Raw genomic sequence first — 21,774 nt, 5'->3', positions numbered from 1 at the left:
TATATATATATCATTACTGCATTTTCTGAACTGCTATGCGCCGTTGTTTAGTTCTAATGTTAGCTTACTCAGCGTTGTTAGAAGTTTTTTCTATCTACTTGTACCACATATTAACCAAGATTAAGCATGAAAAATATATTCGATTTTAATGATCTAAGAACAATAACTAAATTTAGGAATAATGATACAAATAGAAGTGAAGTTAGGGATCAAAGTGAGAGAATAAAAAAGTTAAGGGAGAAAGTTCAGAAACACCTTCAGAATAATTTGGTATGATGTGAAATTCGTCCTTTAAGTAACCATATATGTCTGTTCCAATGTGTTGAATGGTCAATTTTTGCATTGTTTTGTTCTTGTGAGGCATAAGTATAATGTTTATTTCATGACATTTTGTCTGATTGCAGGACATGTTTTGCAGTTTCTTCAGCATAGTAGGGTATACCTGATTAATCAAGTGCAATCTTCTGCAAATGTGTGTGTATCAACTAAGGTTGTTCACCATGTGATTGATAGATGTCTCATTTTGATACAGGGACCCATCCAATGGTTTCTTTTGTTATGCTCAGGGCTATAGCACACATTTCTTTTGCGTCGCGTCTTTCTTATGGACTACAACAATTGCTTTTACCCTCCATCGTACGGTTGTAAAACATAAAACAGATGTTGAGGATCTGGAGGGCATGTTTCACTTGTATGTTTGGGGTATGTATTTATGGCTGAATAAGTTTTATATCCTACGTTTGAGAAGTATGTTAAAAAAATGGATAGACTGTTTCCAGTATTTGAACCCATGACCTCATGGTTACTAAGCAACCTTACGTTTGAGAAGTAGGTTACCTTGAAATAATCTTCACCTCCTGTAACTTTACAACCCCTTTGTAAATGAGTTTTTAGAGCGATATCATATTGAGGGAATAGCTCCAGTTATATGGATTGGTGGACTTAAAACTTGTTCTTAATTTCAACCATCCTATTAGCAACTTTGATTGTCGAGAGCTCATTTGATGTAGTTTTTACCATTGGTAGGTACTTCCCTGGTTATGACAGTTATGCGCTCTTTTGGTAACGACCATAGACATTTTGGTACATGGTGTTGGTCTCAAACAGGTCTCACGGGGAAGGCAAGTAGTTGTTTTTTTTTTGTAATTTATAATTCCCCAGAATTTCTGTATTTTTTCCTGTTTCATTCATTTCACAATGTGATATTCAATGTGTTTTCAATTTGCTAAAAAGGGACACTTGAAATGTGTGGAAAGAGGAAATCTATTTTTATTTAAGGCATGACAGTTTTTTCTCCTTTTGTTAAAATGGTGTACTAATTTTCCTTTTTTCTGTCATGTTCTCTAAAAGATAAGTTCCTTTTTTGATCCAGGCGGTTCATTTTGTAACATTTTACATGCCACTCTGGGGTGCAATTCTATATAATGGGTTTACATACTTGCAAGTAATACGCATGCTGAACAATGCAACCCGTGTATGTGTCCAACTTTGCTGGTTCTTTTTCAAACAGACAACAAATTCCTTGTTTCTTCCTTTTGAGACTTTATTTGTTGTTTCTTGGCAAATTTCAGATGGCAGTTGGGATATCAGGCCGGGCTTATGTCTCAGATGCAGGAGATAACATGAGGGTATTCTATAATGTTTCCAAGATTGGAAATATAATAACCACTGACACAGATTAGGATTTCCATTATAATGTATTTCTCACTTTTTCCATTGATGAGAATTAAAATTAACACTCTACTGTGATTTCTAATATGGCTTAGAGATCTCACCCCTTAGCTTTTTTTCTGAAGTGCATTTTTGTATTTTTCATGATTAAATTTATTTCCATGCTTGAACCAAATTAACCAATAACCAGTTGCTTCAGATGACACCCTTATTAACAATCACATCTACCTTTCAATGAAGTGATACTTATGTATTTTATGTTTTACATTGCAGGCTTTAAATCGCTGGGGATACTATCCACTGATTTTAATAGGATCATATGCTTGTGGTACTATTAACCGTATTCATGATTTTTTTGAACCAAGTCATAAGATCTTTTGGCTCTCATTTCTTGATGTTGGAACAGCTGCTCTTATGGTATCAACCAGTAACTGTGCTTTTTTGCGCTTAATTTTCAATTTACTGAATGTTCTATAACTTATCGAGAAACTTAACATGGTTGTCAATCATTGATAAACAGTCAATTATAATCTTTTGTCAGATATACCCTTCTCATAGCACTCAGTTATGAGATTTTACTTTATCTAAAACATCTCCCCTCCTAATGAGTGTGTTTCAAATGTAAAAACAATGTGAAAGGATCAGATTTGTAAATCAAATCTTCTGTTTGGAATGTTAAAAAATAGGAAATGATTTGATTTCCAAAATCCCATGGGTTTCATTCATTTTGATTTATAAATCCCATCAAACTTGACAGGATTTGATTTTATTAATTGACTACTTTACCCTTATAATCAAGTCAAATTACTTCCTAATTTAACGACCTCCACTTTAAACATCATGTTGTAATTGGTTAATGATTTTTCTTCAGGGTAACATGAAAATTATGAGATTAATTGTTACAATTTAAGTAGAGGTAGATGATGCCAAATTCACAACTGTTTTAGAGGAGGATATGGCAATTCATGAACTTTTTTCATTGTCAGCTCCACCTCAGTGGAAACTTCTCTTGTTCTCTGGCTTGTAAAAAATCTTTATAAATTACACAAGGGAATCACATGGTAGCACTGCAGTTATCACTTTTCATTTCACTGAATGTTCTATGCTTTTCCAGTTAATGTAATTGGCATCCCTTAGTACAGATTTGATGTCATGTGAAGAGTGAAGTGCAAAATCATAAGAAGTCCTATAATGAAATATTGCTAAGCTTCACTTCATTTTGAATATTCATTGTAGGGGCTGTTTAACTCAATTGCATATGGCCTCAACTCTTCTGTCCGTCGGGCAATTTGTGAAAGACTGGACAAGTAAGTACTGACTATATTCTATATTTCTTGAGAGATTCCAAGTAAATTTCTATGACCACTTCTTTGTTCCTTCACTTTTTCAAGGCCAGCCTAATTGTAAATCCTTACCTATTCTGCATTTTCACTTGTGCACTCTTGTAGTCAATCTAATTCTACTACCCTTACTAACAGCCTTTGTGTGTACGTGCCTTGTTACTATCTTGGCAAGAGTGAGCAAGAATTGTATTTTAACACTTCAGCCAATCCTATTCTCTCTGTTAAGGTTTCATCTCAAAACCAATTGACAATTAGTGGAGTAAACTAGTAGGTATTTAAACCATTCTCGGGGCAATAAGACATGCGATGTAAGACATGCTTTCAAACATGCCCCCTCCACGGAAGCCCTTCAAGTCAGATGATGGGTTACCTTTGAACCAATACGAAAAGGCATATTTTAAAGTAAGTCTTACATTGTCTATCTCATTATTTCGGGAATTATTTAAATATCTATTGGACCCCAACTTCTCTCTAGTTGTTATCGGCCAAAAATATGTCATTTCGTCATGGGTAAAAGATAACTTGTCGCCTACTCCGACAGGTTTCTGTGGTGGAAGCAAGTCCCACATCACTTGCCTTATTATCTCGGGAATGGATTACATACCTTTGGGGCTACATCCCTGATTGTCAATTGGTTTCAAGATGAAACTTTAACGCTTTGTATGCTCTCAACCTCCTCACTTCTCTAAGATATCTCCATGTTAGTGGAGAGTAATTGTGATTTTGACATTTACAGTGTACCATCAGATAGAAAAACTCTGATTAGCTTACTTGTCATCTTATTCTTTGAGGGGGAAATCAATTGACAATTATTAGTCTATTGATGAGCTCTTGATTTGGGGGCAGTACAGAACTTCCCAAAGTGGTACCTTTTTTCCATCTACAAAAACTGATATTGATCATTTGCTCAATTTTAACTTATTTGGTCATTGTTGCTTCTTTGTTTGCACTCTTTAAGCACATACGATTTAAAAAAATAATATCCCAATCTACTTTTGTTTTTGTCTTTGTTCAGGTTCTGGCCTGAGAGACTTCACAGATGGTTCCCTAACAATTTCAAGTACAAGAACTTGCAACAAGAAAGTGAACTGGTCTTGTCAAAAACTGAAGATCAATGATAGTGTGTGGACATAGTTGATCCTCCATAACATGTTTTTCACTGTTTTCATTCTTCTGTACTGAGAAGCTGATTGCGTAGAGAAAAGATGATATGCGCTAGAAATATTTCCAGGCTATTTTTTGTGCTTGTCGTTCACAACAAATTTTTTTACCAACGAGGAACCTTCTAAAAGAGTCAGGATAGACCAGTTTGTGTGGAATCTGTGTTAGAGGCTGTTATACTCAAATAGAAGACTCATTGCTTGTGACTGCAGAAAGTGCACCTTTTATTCAGGAAAGGCTCAATATCTCTCCCTGTGATTCATCTTTAACAAGACTTAACTTTTGAGCATTACTATATGCCCTTGTATATCTTCCCAATTTCTGCAATAGATTGTTTGCTTAGTTTTATAGGGTTGATGCACTTTCAGATTGTTTCAAATCGCTAAGTTTTTTTCTGCTTCAAACTTTGCTGGGTATTAAAGTACTTCAGTGTAAAATCCACATGTCCGGATTGTGTTCTTTATTAAGTTTTCCCCTTCCCTACGATAACATATCATAAGCCGAATGAAGACGATTTAGATTGTGCCTGGAGAACGCAAGAATATTATTGTTCTGAAGTTGGTGCAGCAGGTTTATCTCAAACTGAGAAGGAAAATCTTCAAAAGTAGATGAAATTAGAATTTAGGGTTAAAGGTCAAGTAGGTGAAATTCAGTCCTTAGATTTTAGTCCTTACTTCAACTGATTGTTTTGGTTGTAGTCCTTATCAATGATGTATTAACATCATTTTCCCAATAATGAAGACATAGCTATTGAAGTATACAAATGATACTACTCATAACACAGAAAAATAAGACATGTGTCAAACACTGAATGAATTTAAGGAGATAAGTTATCTCCTGGTACGAGGAGATACTTTATTCTCATATAACAATTATAAGACGGAGAGGTTTAAGTCTATGGTCTCCCTTATATCAGTCCTTGGTAGCAGCAGTGGTGATAGATGAAATATTGGTGGGGACATGATGACAAGGGTGGCTATTATGGTGAAGTAATGATAATGTTAACCACAAAAATGACAACATAGGTGAAGGACAATATTGTGATAGGGATGTTGTGGTAGTGAGTGACACAGATGGTTTAATGGTTTAATAGTTGTCGCAACAACAATGATGTAGTGGTTGGGGCATCAACAACAACAATAGTGTTGCCATTCTGGTGTTAGTTTTTAAGGGCAAGGGTTACACAAAAAAATGTACTATCAAGTCCTAATTATTTCTAACACAACTTCTCCATATAAATATAAAATATACTATATGAATATGACAATTAGTTTGGGAAATCTCAAGAAGAAGAAGGAGGAGGTGTTTTTGTTAAGAAATTTATGGTTCTATTTTGTTCCTCATTCCCTACATCTTTTGTTGTGTAACATGTGACATAACACATGTATCTTATTTCCTCTCATTCCCCAAGCTCTATCAAACCTTATTGTATGGTCTATTTCATACATAAATTGGCTTGAAAAACTAGCTGAACACCCATCACCAGTGTAAAAAGTCAATAGCCGCTGAAAATTAAACTATAAGTATAGTAAGATTAGCTTATCAACTACTAATTACTATGTGTTTGAAGAGAATCGTTATATTTTAAGTAATGACCGGTTTTTGGTATGTGAAAGAGCTAATTTAACTATGTCGTTGATGTTCAAAACTCAAACAAAATTATCAAATATGAATGACTAATGTTATATCTTTTAACTAATCTTTCTACCCACAAGAAAGTGTCACATGTCACTTGTAAACCAACCATTAATGAACAAATAATCACCATGTGACATATGTCACTTTATTGTAGGTAGGAGGATTTAGTAGAAAAATATATCATTTTCTTATGTGATACCAATAAGATACTCGTGGATTGGCACCGATGGAAATGTGTATTACATGAAACTAAATTAATTGTGGGCATAATGGATTTGCAAGCCTTATGTTGGAACCAAAGTTGTGATAATATGTCTTGGTTTGTTATCCTTGTCATGTGGGTCTAGGTACTTTCCAACTTGTAGTTGTGGGGGGCCATATATAAAGTACGTGTTGTTTATGATAACTCATTGCATAAAATGACCCAATCTTGGCATCTCATGTCTCTTAATACAACACAATTTTTCCATGTGCTATACCTTAACAAATATTTATGGACCCCTCACTTAGATACTTTCCTTCCCTTCTTGGATGCTTGGTCATAAATACCAATTGGGTGGCTCAAGAGTTAGAGGTCTTGTTTTTTTGGATAGCACCTAACTTTTTTGTGAGGAAACAACCAAGTAGAAATGGACATTATACCAAATTGATTTATAAACAAGAATCATAAAAAAAATAAAGCCCTAGGTTTTCAACTAAGTATTTACTTATTTATTTGTAGACTAGGTCTAGGTCATGGCTAATTTAGCATCATAAACTATGGTATTTTTTTTAGTATCTAAATCAATTATATTTAATATTTAAGGTGGAAATTTTGTGACTCGTAATTTTAAGATTGTATATTTATTGTAAGAAAATATTTGTAGTCAATCTCAAATCAAAAAATTCCCCATAAACAAGAATAAGTCATAATTACCCGACAATATGTGACAAGTTGATACATGATACATAGGCTTTATAAAGAGGTAGATAACTTTTAAAGATGCATGAGAAAATTTATAATGGATTAAGTATATGAATATAATATTTATCTACTAATAATATAAAGATTTATATAATCAATATATTTTCAATCATTTATTTGTATTATTTTAATATATTATGAATCATTTATTTGTATTATTTTTAAGTTGTAATCAATAAGCATCCTATCAATATCACATGAAGAATCATTGTAAGTTGTATAAAGCTACACCTTTGTGAATCAATCTTAAATCATGGTGGGAGTGATTTGTTATGATAAAAGACAAATGTGTAAGCGAGTGATCATAGTTTGCAACCAGACAATATCAAACATAAGTTGATATGCTTGGCTACAAAACCACATATTTTGTACCAATCAAAAAGCTATGTTTTTCTTGGATGATTCATATACATTTTATTTGATGAACAACATCAAATATGATAAATAATTGAGATTATCATATTCAAATCAAAATTTTATTTAAATTAATGCACATTAGACTTGAGAATACAAACTACACTTTGAAGAAGTCTTTCTCATTTTTTTCATGCCTAAGTTAGACATTTATAGTGAAATTTGTCAATCCATTGTTAAGTGAAAAAATGTGTTAATCAAATGGGTTATTTGTTAAGTTGAATTTGACCCAATCATGAAGGAAGGACAATTTGAATGACATTTTGACTATCCTGCCATAATCATTTCCTCAATCACAAATGTCAAATAATATAACCAACTTAACCTAAACCACAATCTTTTCCAACGACCCATCAAATTATTAAACACAACTAAACAATCAATGTAGTGAACCAACTCAACCAACACTTGTAATTAGAATTAATAGCAAAATTGTTCCTTAACTAAAGGATGAAAGTCTTTACATTGGTTTATAATATATAGAAGAAAAACTTTATTATAGTTCATGAAAGTTAAATCATTTTCCCTTTACATTGGTTTTTTTATGAAAATTATCATATGGTCTAGATATATTATAATCTTTAATTTTGAACAAAGTACTATAATTTAATTCATCAATGAATCATCAACCCTTCAATAATTTGAATATGTCGATGATCCTAATTGATCATGGAATAATTTCTCAATTTTTACCTTTGGAGATAAATGAAATTTCCTATTTTCTAAAGAATAACATAAAATAATTTAAGAAACCAATTTATTCATCCACTCCTTGAAATTTATTTCTTAATTACCTCACTATCTAATAAAATGTGCACTCTTAAACTTATTATCCCAACAATCACTCCAAGTGTGTTTTTGTCTTTGTTGTAGTTCCTTGCATTGTTGAAAAACAACTTTGAGACCTACCAAGTGACCTACAATTGAAACCATGGTCCTTCCTAGGGGAATCCAAAGTGCGAAAAAGGGTATGCTTCATGACCAATATGAACTCCTCACTAGTGTTATTTGGAGGACTAGAAGACCTAAAGTTTTGACAAAATTTCATGTGCCTCTTTAATGCTTCATTTGTTGTAATCATCATCATCATCATGTCTTTTTGTGATTTCAATCTTTCTTCTTTCACTGCCTCATCACATAACCCACAAATCCAATGACCCTCATACCTCTCTTGCACACTAGCAATGTATCCTTGTGTGCATTCCTCCATCAACTCGCAACAACAACACTTCACTAAAGATATCGCCTCTACCTCTACCTCTACCATCGTCGTTGTTGTCATCGTCGTAGTTTCATTAATGAATGACAATTTTGTTTCTTTTGATACCGATACGTCCATATATATGTTTCTTCCTTTGTCTTGGACTCAATCTAAGGATGTGAATAACAAAACACAATTACCTCAATGTCGTGAAAGAGAATAGTAAAGGAAAGAAGTTTACGATGACAAAGATAGATCAAAAGTTAGTTCAAGTAATTTATTATATAAGCAAAAGTTGTTATAAATATCCAAATAATAACTAAAGATAAATAAAACTAACTAATAAGATAAATGATCTATTAATCCAAATATATCAAATCTTATTGGTTAGAGAAAATAGTCAGAAATAATGTATCACCTTTTTTACATTATTAGCACTGACATGAATAGTGTATAAGACTATACATAATTGTTAAATTATTACAAAGTTTATAATCACAAATGAAGATTTGTTTGTAATACTTACTAGTAGTTTTTGTATGAGCAATAAGAGAAGATAGAAAGAGAGATTTATCGTTCCTTCTCCCACTGAATCTCTTGAACTTGAAACTTGCAGTGGGCACTGAAAAGCTCCTCAAATAATGGCATCACAGACTCACTCACACTCTCTCTCTATCTTAGTCTTGCAGTGATGAGTGCAACCAGAGATAGATATGAAATGATTCATGTTGTTCTATGTTTTTATATTGTAAATGGAAAAAATGTGTTCCAATTATTGAGAATCCAAATATTTAACTTTGAGTAACTTTTACTATATATTATTTTTCTTTACTTGATGGTACTCTAGCATATGTAAATTACTATTGTTTTTATTTATTGAATGAATCTTTTTTGATAAATCTATTTTCTTTAAAAGTTCTAGTCTTAATAATAAGACTACTAGTTAAGGATGATGTAATTAAGGTAAAGTTCACATCATAGTTTACTTATATTATGTTAAATAACTGTAACTAATATAAATAAATGATAAATAATATATAAACTGTGTATAAATTTTTACATTTGTAGTATATAAATATTATATTCATTTTATTTTTTGGGTTTAAATTTATTTTCTATGCCAACTTTAGTCCCTATAATCTCTTTTTGTGAGGATAGCCTTGGATTAATATTAAAAATAAAAATGAAATGAAAAGAAGTTTAGGTCAATTCTTTCCCCAATATGTCAATAAGGATATTATTCTTCCAAAGTTTTTGTATAAACTAATTTATTTCCTAAAAACTTGAAAAACTCAAAATAATTTCTAAAAATATTAAATGTAAGTTAAATTAATCTCTTTTGAATTTTCTATGACTTATAAGTTATAACCTATATTATTTTGATTTAAATTTACAAGATTTAATTACTAGTTTAGATTTTTAGAATTTCTTACCCAAAACATTTATAATAACGAAAGTTAATTTCACTATACATATTAATTACTTATAGGCACTAGTATGAGTTAGAGAGTGAAAGTCAGATACTGATAATAGAGATAGAAAGGGGTCAAATCAAGTGGCCCAAGGTTGGGTGTTTTTAGTATTTTCATGGTGATGGTGATGCTTGTATTATTTAGTTAACAAGCTTTTAATAATATAAAAAATAGAATATAATTGGATTATTTGAATAAACATTTATACACATTTAATATGTCATGCACAATTTATTTAGATTACTTTTTATGAGTAATGAATGATAGATAATACATTAACAATGTATAAAACACATACATACATATAAGGGTGAGCATGAATCGAGTTTAGACTTATCTTTACGTGGTCCTAAATGTTAGTTGAGTTATTTTTTGAACTCATATCTAGATCTGAAGTTATCCTGACCCTAAATATTGATCAGGACAACCTTTAAATTCGAACTAGACCTAATTAAATATAACGCATATTCATTTTAGATAAAGTTTTCTCAATATTATTTATTATTATGAGTATGTAATTTGAATAATATATATATATGACAAAAGATTAGAGAAACAATGATATTTTCGACAAAAATATGTCATTTTCTGTACACATTTAAAAAGATGCATACAAATATGATGAGTGAGTGACCATGAGACGGATCGAGTCGGGTCATGTTGGTCCTACTCAACTCTAAATATTATCGAGTCTAATTTTTGAACCCGAACCTAACTCTAAGCCTAATGAGATCCAACTCTATTTAGAATCAATCATGATCGAGTCATATCGGGTGAGCAGGTAGAGTCGGATACTGCTCATACTATGTGCATACATTTATTTCTCAAAAAAATAATAGAAAAAAGAGAAAAAATATAAAAGAAAGAGAGAAAGGAAGGAGGAAGAAAAAAACTGAGAACAATACTAAGGAGAGTTCCAACTTCAAATTGTCATAATTAAAAAAATAAAAAATACAAAGTTGCTTCACTTATCTCTTATCATCTGATCTCATGTAACCTTCATCCATGGAACCCATTGATTTTATTCGTAAAGGTATCATTTTTCTTACACTCTCTTCCATAAATTTCAGATCTTTTAATTACCCATATCACTAATTCTTCTCTTGTTCACGAAATTGACTGCTTTTATCTTATTTTATTAATTTAACTTTCTGGGTTCTGTTTTGTGTATGTTCTTTTGATTCTCTGAGGCCTCAATTTGCTTAAGATCTCTTCAAGATTTTGACTTTGATAATGGAATGTTGTGTTATTGTTGTGCTCATGCTTTGACTTGTTACTTCTTCTTTTTTAATCTTTTTGCTGTCTTTAATATCTTGCACTTTTGTTTTGTGTGTGAAATTTTGGTTTGAATTTTTGATGTTTTGTTGGGTTTTAATAGGCTTTTTATGTAGCTACTCTAATTCTTTCAATTGTTTAATTCCTCTTATAAATTGCTTTGAACGTTTTCAATTATTTGCATCAGGAAAATTTAGGGTTTGAGCTTTATCCTGCAGTTTCTTACTAGTTCTTAAATTGGTCCGTGTTCTCCAATGCAATTTTGGTATTCATAAGCTTTGCTAGAAGTTTGAATCTGTAACTCATGCACAGTTACTAGTTAGTGTTCAATTTAACTTATGGGAATCACTTCCAAGTTTCAGTTCTGAAAATTGGCTGCTATAGCTGCTTGCAGGAGTAATCACACCGTTAATAATTCTTAGATATGCCCGGTTGCTTGAGTTTGGCAATCCATAGATGAATTTTAAACTATAATTAGAGTTTGAGCTGTTTATTCTGGGATTTTGAACTGGTTTGTCTAGAGCATAATGTATGAAACTTGTGTAATTCCCATTGTTCCGTTGTTAATATGATGTCACCAGTGATAATATTGTTGAATTCATTTGTCGAGTACTCAGTTATGGAACGTGTAGATTTTTTATTGTTGTATTGAAATTTTATTGGCAGTCTGGTTGATAAACTTGTATGATCAAATTAAAATATTTTGCAGGATTTGGTTGAAGCCGACTGGAATTTGTCGTCTATTGTTTTTTAAAGACCATTTATGTTTTAGTAAACTTTGTCCATATTCTAGTTAATGATGAGCTTATTCAAGACAGGATCCCAAACAGACACAAAACTTAACTCCCCAGACAAGGCAACCACTTTGAATCCAAATGCAGCAGAGTTTGTTCCCTTTTCCCTCAGATCATCTCCATCGGGAACTACTGGATCAGTAGATGCAACAGCTAGGCTCACTACTCCTGAACCCCTTGTGAAAGCAGTTTTAGATCGATCAGAATCGTCTGTTTCAAATAATTCTGATGATGAGGCCCACCAGTACTGGCGCTGTCAGCTCCCTGATGATATCACCCCTGACTTCAAGGTCATGGGAGATGAGTCCCAAGATCTTAACAATCTCTCTTTTGCGGGCTTATCTATACACGATGATGGTGATGACTCTTCAAGTTTTCCTTCTTCTAAGGGAAGTAGATTCATATTAAATGAGCAGCAGCACCTTAATGGAAATACTATAGCTGATGATAAATTTAGGTTTTCGAATTCAACCTACACGGTGGAACCATCTTCGGCAAGCGTTTTGCGCCCGTTAGCAAAGCCTTGGGATAGGCAAATTGGGAATACCAACCAGCATGTTAGTGGCGGTCCAGAGGCACTTACTTACATTGACAACTCTAGACATGGATTCTTAAATGATATTTTGTCTGATGGTGGGATTGTTGATGAGGCTAGTTTGAACCCCTTGGAGTTTTTAGCTTCTCTGTTCCCTGGTTTTGCATCAGAAAGCCTTGGTGAAGTTTACTTTGCCAATGGATGTGATTTACATCTGACCATTGATATGCTCACTCAGTTAGAGGTAGGTTGATCTTCATGTAGTAACTGTTAAATGGTACTTTTTTAAGCTTCTTTTTATGTAATTGCCTCTATAAATGTATGGTTTGTCTGTTATATTCATGCACTATGTATGTGTTGCGCTATATTCATGCACTATATACTTGTCTTTTATATTCATGTTACTTTGCTGATGCATGTTGCGCTGCAATTATTGATTTTAAATGAACATCTTGCTCTTTGCCTTGGTAGTTGGTACAATATTAAATCCGAAGGGATTTATATTAAATGTGTAGAGCTATACCTGTGCCTTGTTTTTTGGCAGGGAAGAGCTGGTACCCCTATAAAGTTGTAAGGTGACTCTGGTTTCTAATCACTGTTTCCTTAATCCTGTCACCCCATGTGGTTCATGCTATGAAGGGGTCATTGTCATTTTATTAGCATTTTTTAGACATATATAATCATTTATTGTATATGATATAGTAATACAACCTGCCTCTAGGTTGTCTTTCATTCCTTTGACTCATTGTGATTTGTCTGAATATTACTTCATTTTTTCCTTTCCAAACTTGTAGCTTCAAGTTGAAGATAGCTTCAACCAGCAGACTTCAAAGGCTTTGTCAGCTCCCAATCTCACTGCAATGGACTTTCCTGCACTTACCTCACCAAATGGCCAGATTTCTTCAGCAAAATATGCTACGGATAACGCCCAGCAAAGTGGCAATCCTTACCTGTCATCCGGAAAAGACATGCTCATGTTCAGAACTAGCTCTTCGATTCCATCTAGAGGTGCTATCGACTTTGCTTCAGCTGTCAGGAAATTGGCTTCTCAGGATTCTGGTATATGGAAGTACAATAGAAATGGTTCTGGTGATGCTTCCACAGGCTCAAGTAGGAGTTTAAATGTTTTGGCTAGTGGCTGCAATGGTGTACAGGGGAAAGCCAACTTTGGTGATAGGTCACAGAACCGTGGTTCTGCTCGGACAGCTCCTGTTTGGCTTGAAACCGGTGATGCTGTTGGTAAATATTTATGTTTATATGTATGCTTGAATTTGGAATGATTCCTTCTTTGTTTTTGTTTCCTTTAACAATTATGGATTACAGCGAATATGTATTCTGAGCTGCGGGAAGAGGCTCGTGATCATGCACGCTTACGAAATGCATATTTTGAGCAGGTAGGCCTTTGACTCATGCTGTGAATAAGTTCAAATATAATGTAACAGTTTTGGTTATGCTTTGTGGTTGGCCTGTATTCTCTGACTTCTAGAACAAAATGCCCCAGTTGATATGCCCTTCCTTCGATTTACTCCACAGTTTACATTATCAAAATAAAAAACTTCCAACTTGCTATTGTATTAATAACTCTGCATCACAAACAACAACCCAACCTTAATCCCACTAGTTGAGGTTTGCTACATGGATCGAACCACGCCATAATGCTCTATCATAGCTCCACACCCTGAAAAGCTAGAAAAATGATTTTTACATAAAACTAGATTAGTTTAACTAACTAAATTAAAATATTGATTAAAGTTCAACTTCAGGTTAGTAACCTTCTATACCCACATATGCATATAAGTTTGGAATATCAAGTTTCCTAGGAGGCTACCCATCCTAACTTCAGTTGAATTGTTCATAATTTAAAAACAGGCACGTCAAGCCTACCTTATTGGCAATAAGGCCCTAGCAAAAGAATTAAGTGCTAAGGGGCAAGCACACAACACACATATGAAAGCAGCTCATGGAAAAGCTCAAGAATCTATTTACCGTCAAAGGTGTGTTCCCATCTGCTTCTACTATTTCCTATCCATGCGAATTTTGGTTAAAAAAAATGACTTGTGTGGTGTCATGATGGCAATATATATCTTGCAATGATTAATGGACTGGACAGTGAATTGGTGAGACTTTTAATTTATGTTAAATTGTCTGAACCAACATCCGACCGGATGTTGTCATCAGAATTACATCAAAAAATATGAAATATATAATAATATTCGGGAAATGTGGAAAGTAGCTTTTATTTTTTTATTTTTTGAAATAATGGTTGATTAGTTCAATTGGATTTTCACTAGTTTTTATTGGTCCTTAGTAGTTTCAAAATCAATTCAATTATGATGCTCAGCCATAACTGGTTAAGTGGCCAGTTCACAGTTAGACTGATTGCACATTTTGGCCCGGTTCGGTTTTAACTTTTAACTGCAGTACTATTTTGCTTCCCTCACACAACCTATAACAATATGATGAGAGTTTCTTATAACAATATCATGGGGAAAATTTGTTAGTGAAACAAGTTATAGGTGAGACTATCATTATTTCATTGATAAAGCGTTCATGCCTACATTCTAAAGTGCTGCAGCTATTTCATTTCCTTTTCTTTCCCTCACAAGTAGAGGCTGCCGAATAGTTTCTTTCCGGAATGATTACATGACAAAGTGCTCTATATTGTTCTATGAACTAGAATGTTCCTTTTCCTTGTTCTAAATTAACGCACTATTCTTTGGTAAATGTTGCATGTGTTGATTTTGCAGGAACCCTGTTGGTCCTCAGATGGTGCAGGTCAATGGAAGAGGTCACGAGAGGATGATAGACCTGCATGGGCTGCATGTAAGTGAAGCCCTTCACGTGCTGAAACACGAACTGAGTGTCCTGAGAAGAACTGCCAGAGCAGCTGAGCAGCGTTTGCAGGTTTATATCTGCATTGGTACCGGTCACCATACGAGGGGTTCCCGCACCCCTGCGAGACTTCCAATAGCAGTACAGCGTTATCTACTTGAAGAAGAGGGCCTCGACTTCACAGAACCACAGCCGGGCCTGCTTCATGTTGTGATATATTGAGCCAAGGAGGGATACAAGTTTTTGACACAGTAAAAACCCATGAACACAGAAACAACGTAGTCATTCTTGTATATGTGTATGAGATGTCCAAGCCTGAAGAAAGGAGAAAAAAATGGATTATAGTTTAGAAGGATTTTTGCAGAATTGTACCATTAGTTAGTGAAGACTCCACTCTGTTAATTTTGTACCCTAATTTTCATTTTCTGTTTTAGCTTTTTCTTCTTTTGATCCATATGTAACCAATAGTACTCAATTACTTGATACAACAATTCACTTTGCCAATTAGATTCAATTCCAAATAATCCACAGCAGGCCTTCAGTTTCACCTCTAAACAAATCACATGGTTAGAAATAATAGCTATGTTATATATCAAAGTTTTCCAACAAACCAGCCTAATTCTAATCACATGGTAATATTAGTGTTATAAATAGTTGGGGACGGTTTCTGAGCCATTTATTTTATTATCAGCTTTAAATGGATTCCTTCTGATCAATGGTTTCTCTCAGTCACACCATGCCATTTCTTTCTCCTTCAACTATAATACAATTCTTGTCACTCTTTGGTGAATATTGGCTAATTTCTTCTATGAAGAAAACAAATTGAATTTCTCCTACATTCCATTAGGACAAAATAGAAATGATTTTTTCTAATAAAATTAATTTTATGTGTTTGGATCAAGCACAATTGATTATATATATAATTGATTATAGAAAGTTATGATAGAATTAATTCTATTATGTTTATAAATTATGATTAGTTTGTGGTACACATTCGGAATTCCTGCAATATCTTATTATAATTTGGAAAAAATTTCCTTATTTCCTAGCAATCAAATATCTCAGTTTTATCGAGAAGGAGTTGGTCCAATGATGTAAGATCATCATACAAGTCCAAAGGTCAATGTTTGGTCTCTATGAGTGGTACTTGCCGGAAGGACGGTCATGCACGCGAAAGGGGAATTTCTCAGATACTTCAATCCTCAAATCTGCTGAACCATTCACTAACAGTTTTGGCAAGGATTCTGGTCTCAGTCAAAGAAAGAGATTTAAGAAGTTGAGCAACAGCATCTGCTGGAGTATACAACTGACCTACTTGCCATCTTGGTTCCTGATTCCATGTGACAGGTCAACAATGAATAAGATAAGCAAGACAAAATTTAAATGAAATGAATCTAAGGCTCTTGAAAGCAAGGGAGATTGTTAAAGATTTTCAATACAGCTAATGTGAAAGGAAACTATACAAAAGTATATGAAAATCCATGCTTCCTTAGATAGAATAAGGTTGTGGAAGTTATAGTAAGATGGACCACATATATGTATTCAATAGTGTAAACTATTAGTTTTTTGTCTTAACGCTTCAGCATTCCATGACTGGGTCAAGGATTCTCAGGATATCTCCAATTTGGTGAATACTAATAGAGTGTATGCCTTAAAAAACTTGAATAAACGTAGAATGTAATTGAGCACAAATTTTTACAACAACCAGGCCTTTATCCTAATGGGTGGAGTCGGCTACATGGATCGAACAACGCCATAATGCTCTAAAAATAATTCCTTCTTATTTGTTCTTGACTAGTTATACTTAAAGTGCTAGTTATTTGCTATTCATGAACAAAAGTATGGGACAGAAGGAATTTTACCTGAATGCATGGTGTTATGTGGTTACCACTCAAGTGTACTTTTTCTAATGTCCCACCAAAAGACTCCACACGAGGCTTAAGTGTTTCTTCAACAATATCTGTCTCATCAATTGTGTCGGAATTGAACTTCACCTAGAGACACAAATAGACATGTCAGACATATCTTACCGATGCCAGCCAACGTTCAAGAATAAGTTCTATGGCATCAAACAAACCAGCAATGTGTGTTCAACATTGTATGAACTTCTAAAGCAATCTTGGTTTTCAGATGGTGTTGGTTTGAACTCCGATACTCCTTGTGTTACCTGAAAGGGATCATGTTCGTAAAAAAGTAGAATTAACAAGGAAAAAGAACGATTGGAGGATACGAAAGGTGTATAACGATAAACGAAGGCATGGGAATCAATATCAAATTTTGACCTCTAAGGTTCTCTTTAATACATCAACAAGACCAACCAAGTCTTTTCTCACTAGGGCAGTGTTTTTCTAACACATACCTTAATGGAATAAATAACAAAACATAATCTCCGAAATCAACACTTAACACTTACCTCGTTCATTACTAATGGCAGCTGATCAACAAATTTAGTTATTGAATTTAGAACTTCCTGCTCGCTTTCCTGTATAATTGATCCAACAGAATCCAGCAACATCTTCCATGCATCTCCTACATATTGGTCGTGGGTGACAAACATAATCACCACAGATACAAAAATTCGTATGGTTAGTCCTATGAAATGAAATGCACATGCATACACTAAATGAACTCTGCATGTAATTGGACACACCAAGGAATCCAAGAATTACAGTCTTCAGAGGATAAAAATAATTTGGGTTTCAGACCAAGATTTTAAATTTAGAACAAAATTACTATATTTTATCTGAATTTCTATAGACTCTACATACATCATCACCTCATCTCCTTGTAAAATAATGAATTAGTAGGATAATTTAAAGGAAATACATTTCGTCTTCGATCAAATTAGGCAATGTTGTCATTTACGGTTTTACCAGATTATAGCACCAAGAGGAGTAGACATTGAAAAACTTCAAAGCTAAACCAACAGAAGCAAGCTATGGAGGTACCTGATGCATTTCTGGCCATTGAATAAATAGGAGTCGCTTCCACAACTGGCATCAGCTGGCTGACTGCGGGACCTAACTGCAGAAGAGAACTGCAAAGTTTTAGAGCAAAGTGATGGACAACTTGAAATCTTGCTTTATCAACACAAACTCAGTACAAATATGAGTAATATTAGGCCCTCTGAACAACAGCTTTTCTCTTTAAGGGCATATGAAATGATTTCTGGATGGAAAAATAAAGGGAAACAATGAATTTCACAATCAACATCAGTTATTGTTCTATGCAGACTAAATTGATTTTTAGATTGCCTATAAATTAATGGTGTGCTGATAACTCATGTTAACAGAACTTAATAATATGCATAAATGTTACATTTCTCGAGCATACAAGCCAATTAGAAGGAAATAGAGATGGGAAATACATCATTCTTTAGCTTATTGTTCCCCTTCGACAGATTTATAGAATCCTTATGCAGCTGCTGAATATGGAAAAAAAGGAACGAAAGAAAAAAAAATCCAAAACTCCACTCAGGAGTGTTTAAAACATGTTCATAACCAGTATTTAGTATATGCCTGTATTGCCTCACCACGTCCTGATTAGTTTGTGTATTATCGTTGTGGTTAAATACAAAATATCAAAGAATACTGCCCAAACAATGAGTCTTCTCAAAAGAACATAGTCCTATTAAAAGTCATAAGGCAATAATGCAGTGTGTATATTTTCATATATCATATCAACTACCGCCATTTTCTAATCCTCAGCAGAACTTAAACTTACATAATAAAAGTTATAACAAGAACCAATCATCTTATTATAGTAGCTTATGTAGATTCGTGGACAAATTGCAGTTTCAACAAGTGTTAGTGTTAATACCTGCTCAAAGAAAGGGACTGCCTCCGTTGCTGGCCTGTTGTTGTATGAGATTATGGCATTAGCCTTCCACAAGAGATATATACATTTTCGTTACTCCTTGAATTGGTATAGTCTATAAGTGTTATTTTAGTAATGATACTTCATAATCTGCATTAAGCTTCCACAAACTAACATATGCTTGTAATAAGGGAATAAATATAACACTGCTTTTCAGCTGAAACATCAAAATCATTTTGTGCATATGTAGATACAGCCCAGTGCTGCAGCAGCCAGAAAAAGAACCAAACCTTGGGTATTTTCTCAGAAAAATAGCTTCCTGTGAGTAGTTGAAGTAGGGCACCATTGCTACAGATTTAAGAAAACAACAAATACATCACTTCATTGCAATTAGTTCTAAGGAGGTTGATAATAAACTATGAAGCAAGATACAAGTATGGAAAATGTATATGAAAAAAATCATAAGATCATTGAGAAGTATATAGGCGAAAGGTATCCAAGAGTATCAAAAGTATTATGTATCAAATACAAGTACGACAACTATTTAAAACTATCGGTACTACATAGATACTCAACAACAAACTACTTACCTATGTCCAACAGAGAAAAGAGGAAGATCTCCAAGCTGGGAAGGTGACAAATTTGCTTGAGGCAATCCATATGTAAGGAGTGAATCCAAACAAGTGTTGAACCTCTCATATACTTGTTTAGCAGCTTGAGTGTGGTCAAATGTCACATTGTAAGGCACCACCACCACAACAAAACCTTCCTTTGCCAACAATTCTATTAGGTAGCTACAATTTGCAAATCAAAAAAGAAGAAAACTTTAACATACTATCAATATTACCAACATGGGTATATCAGCTATTATTGATAGAGAATAGAACTTTCCATTGAAAGAATAAATGAGTAACATAGAATACACATAGGTGACCTCAATATTATCAAAAGAAGAAAATTTTATCATATCATCCTTATTAAGGTTTAGAGGGTAACTCTCAACACAACGGTGAGATTACCTGCCTTGTGACTTGGAGGTCATGGATTCAAATCCCGGAAACAATCTCTTCATTTATAAGGGTAAAGTTGCATACATCTACCTTCCTTATACCCCAATAGGTGGAAGAGCCGCACTTTTTTTAATCATTCATGTTAAGATTTGAATAGAAAGGCTAGCTTGACTTAAGTATGTGAGTCATACCATATAGTTTATTAAATAGACGAAGTAAGGTAACAATAAAATAACACATGCATGAAGGCTATGTTGGACACAACTAGCTTATAAGCTACTTAGGAGCTTATAAGTCAACTAGAGCTTATAAGTCAGGAGAGGGAAACTATGAGCTTATAAGCTAATTGATAAAAATAGAATTGTTTGGTACAATTATCTTATAAGCTAGCTAGTAGGTATAAAATAAAATAAGTCAATGACTTATAAGTCATCTCATAGACTTATAAACTCGTTTGCCAAACACAACCAACTACTTATTTTTACTCAAATAAATCTGTTAACTAACTTATAATTCACTTAAGGGTCATGTGGAACACACTCCACGATAAAAATGATAACATCTTCAGCACATAAAAAATGATAACATAATTTAAAATAAGACATAAATTCAAACAAACTATTCATGTGGCTCTTATCATAAGAAATCGCGGATAAAGACATTTACTTCTTTTATATATTTTATAGAGATGCTATAACATTATAATTTTATCATTTTGACTCTAATTTCACAAACTTATTGTTTCTCATTATCAAATAAGAAAAAAAACAATGCCTAAAGAAAACTTATAAAGTATAACTTATAAACATGAGGAGAGGGAGTAACTACAATATAGCCACATGGGAATAGCAGCTATTAGTGATAAAGAATGAAACTTTGCATTAGAAAAACAAAAGGGTAACACAGAATATACCCATAACTAGCTTGAGGAACAGCACCAATGAAGGCACCACCCAAGAATTTGATGATAGCCCTTGGCTTAACACGATTAAGGGTAGGTGCTATCACTAAACAAGATTCCAACTTTGTGTATAACTTACTATTCACTCTTATATTTGTGTTTCTTCTTTTTACATACACATCAGAACCCATTTTTGAAGACCTTGCCACCATTGTAGTGCATTTTCTGAATAAACCATGTGAGCTTGGGTGATTCAATCCACCAATCACAGATAGTGGTTTGATACTCTTTGAAGAGAATGAGAATTTGAAATCTGAGCCAAATATTGAGGAAGAAGAAGAAGTTGCCATTACCAACATTAAATATTGGTGATAATGAATAAAATTCTAAAAACAATCAGTAATGATATATGGGAAGTGCTATGCAGAAGAAGGAATTTCTTTTTTTCTTTTTGCAAATGAAAATTGTGGGAAGTGTTGTGCTTTATTTTTTAAATTTTAATTTAATACATGTTGAAGATTTCGCCACGATTTTGAGTTCTATCCTTATTGTTGATGGGCCAAATTGCGACGGATTATTGACTTCAGAGGCTCACTGTTAGTTTTGGGCTTATGGCCCAACACAATCTACACAGAAAAAGGAGATGGTAGCTTTTCATAATTTACTTGACTTTCATCTTCAGTTCTTCACCTTGTGAAATGTCAATAATTCTTGGAGTATAAGGTTTTATCAAATGATAAGTTACAT

The 21,774-nt window shown here is 33.5% G+C and overlaps 3 protein-coding genes across 4 annotated transcripts in view; 2 read left to right on the top strand and 1 right to left on the bottom strand.

Moving 5' to 3' along the window:
- LOC109351116 (G-protein coupled receptor 1) overlaps positions 1 to 4,638 on the top strand; it is a 5,080-nt gene extending 442 nt beyond the window's left edge. Inside the window, exons 2-9 of the mRNA XM_019592470.1 lie at positions 405 to 436; positions 533 to 702; positions 1,027 to 1,121; positions 1,373 to 1,474; positions 1,572 to 1,628; positions 1,945 to 2,088; positions 2,908 to 2,978; positions 4,030 to 4,638. Coding sequence (XP_019448015.1) covers positions 405 to 436; positions 533 to 702; positions 1,027 to 1,121; positions 1,373 to 1,474; positions 1,572 to 1,628; positions 1,945 to 2,088; positions 2,908 to 2,978; positions 4,030 to 4,132 — 774 coding nt within the window. The 3' untranslated portion in view covers positions 4,133 to 4,638. The remainder of the gene's footprint in view (positions 1 to 404; positions 437 to 532; positions 703 to 1,026; positions 1,122 to 1,372; positions 1,475 to 1,571; positions 1,629 to 1,944; positions 2,089 to 2,907; positions 2,979 to 4,029) is intronic.
- Positions 10,767 to 15,805, top strand: LOC109351113 (polyadenylate-binding protein-interacting protein 7-like). 2 transcript variants are annotated; one of them, XM_019592468.1, is made up of 6 exons: positions 10,767 to 10,897; positions 11,958 to 12,712; positions 13,263 to 13,707; positions 13,792 to 13,862; positions 14,338 to 14,462; positions 15,216 to 15,805. In XM_019592468.1, the coding sequence occupies exons 1-6, from the start codon at positions 10,870 to 10,872 to the stop codon at positions 15,520 to 15,522; spliced, it is 1,731 nt and encodes a 576-aa protein (XP_019448013.1). In that variant the 5' UTR covers positions 10,767 to 10,869; the 3' UTR covers positions 15,523 to 15,805. The 2 variants fall into 2 exon arrangements, with proteins under 2 accessions (XP_019448013.1, XP_019448014.1); XM_019592469.1 differs by having other exon boundaries at positions 10,770 to 10,897; positions 11,849 to 12,712.
- On the bottom strand, positions 16,256 to 21,457 carry LOC109351112. Its single transcript, XM_019592467.1, has 9 exons — positions 21,040 to 21,457; positions 19,707 to 19,910; positions 19,407 to 19,464; positions 19,120 to 19,182; positions 18,249 to 18,324; positions 17,714 to 17,829; positions 17,378 to 17,467; positions 17,163 to 17,294; positions 16,256 to 16,630 (listed from the first exon to the last, which is right to left on the bottom strand). The coding sequence occupies exons 1-9, from the start codon at positions 21,384 to 21,386 to the stop codon at positions 16,496 to 16,498; spliced, it is 1,221 nt and encodes a 406-aa protein (XP_019448012.1). The 5' UTR covers positions 21,387 to 21,457; the 3' UTR covers positions 16,256 to 16,495.

This window comes from Lupinus angustifolius, chromosome LG06 (assembly GCF_001865875.1).
Source record: "Lupinus angustifolius cultivar Tanjil chromosome LG06, LupAngTanjil_v1.0, whole genome shotgun sequence".
In the NCBI taxonomy this organism is placed as follows: Eukaryota; Viridiplantae; Streptophyta; class Magnoliopsida; order Fabales; family Fabaceae; genus Lupinus; species Lupinus angustifolius.
Note: the sequence above shows the minus strand (reverse complement) of the source record. Positions and strands in the feature narration are given on the sequence as shown.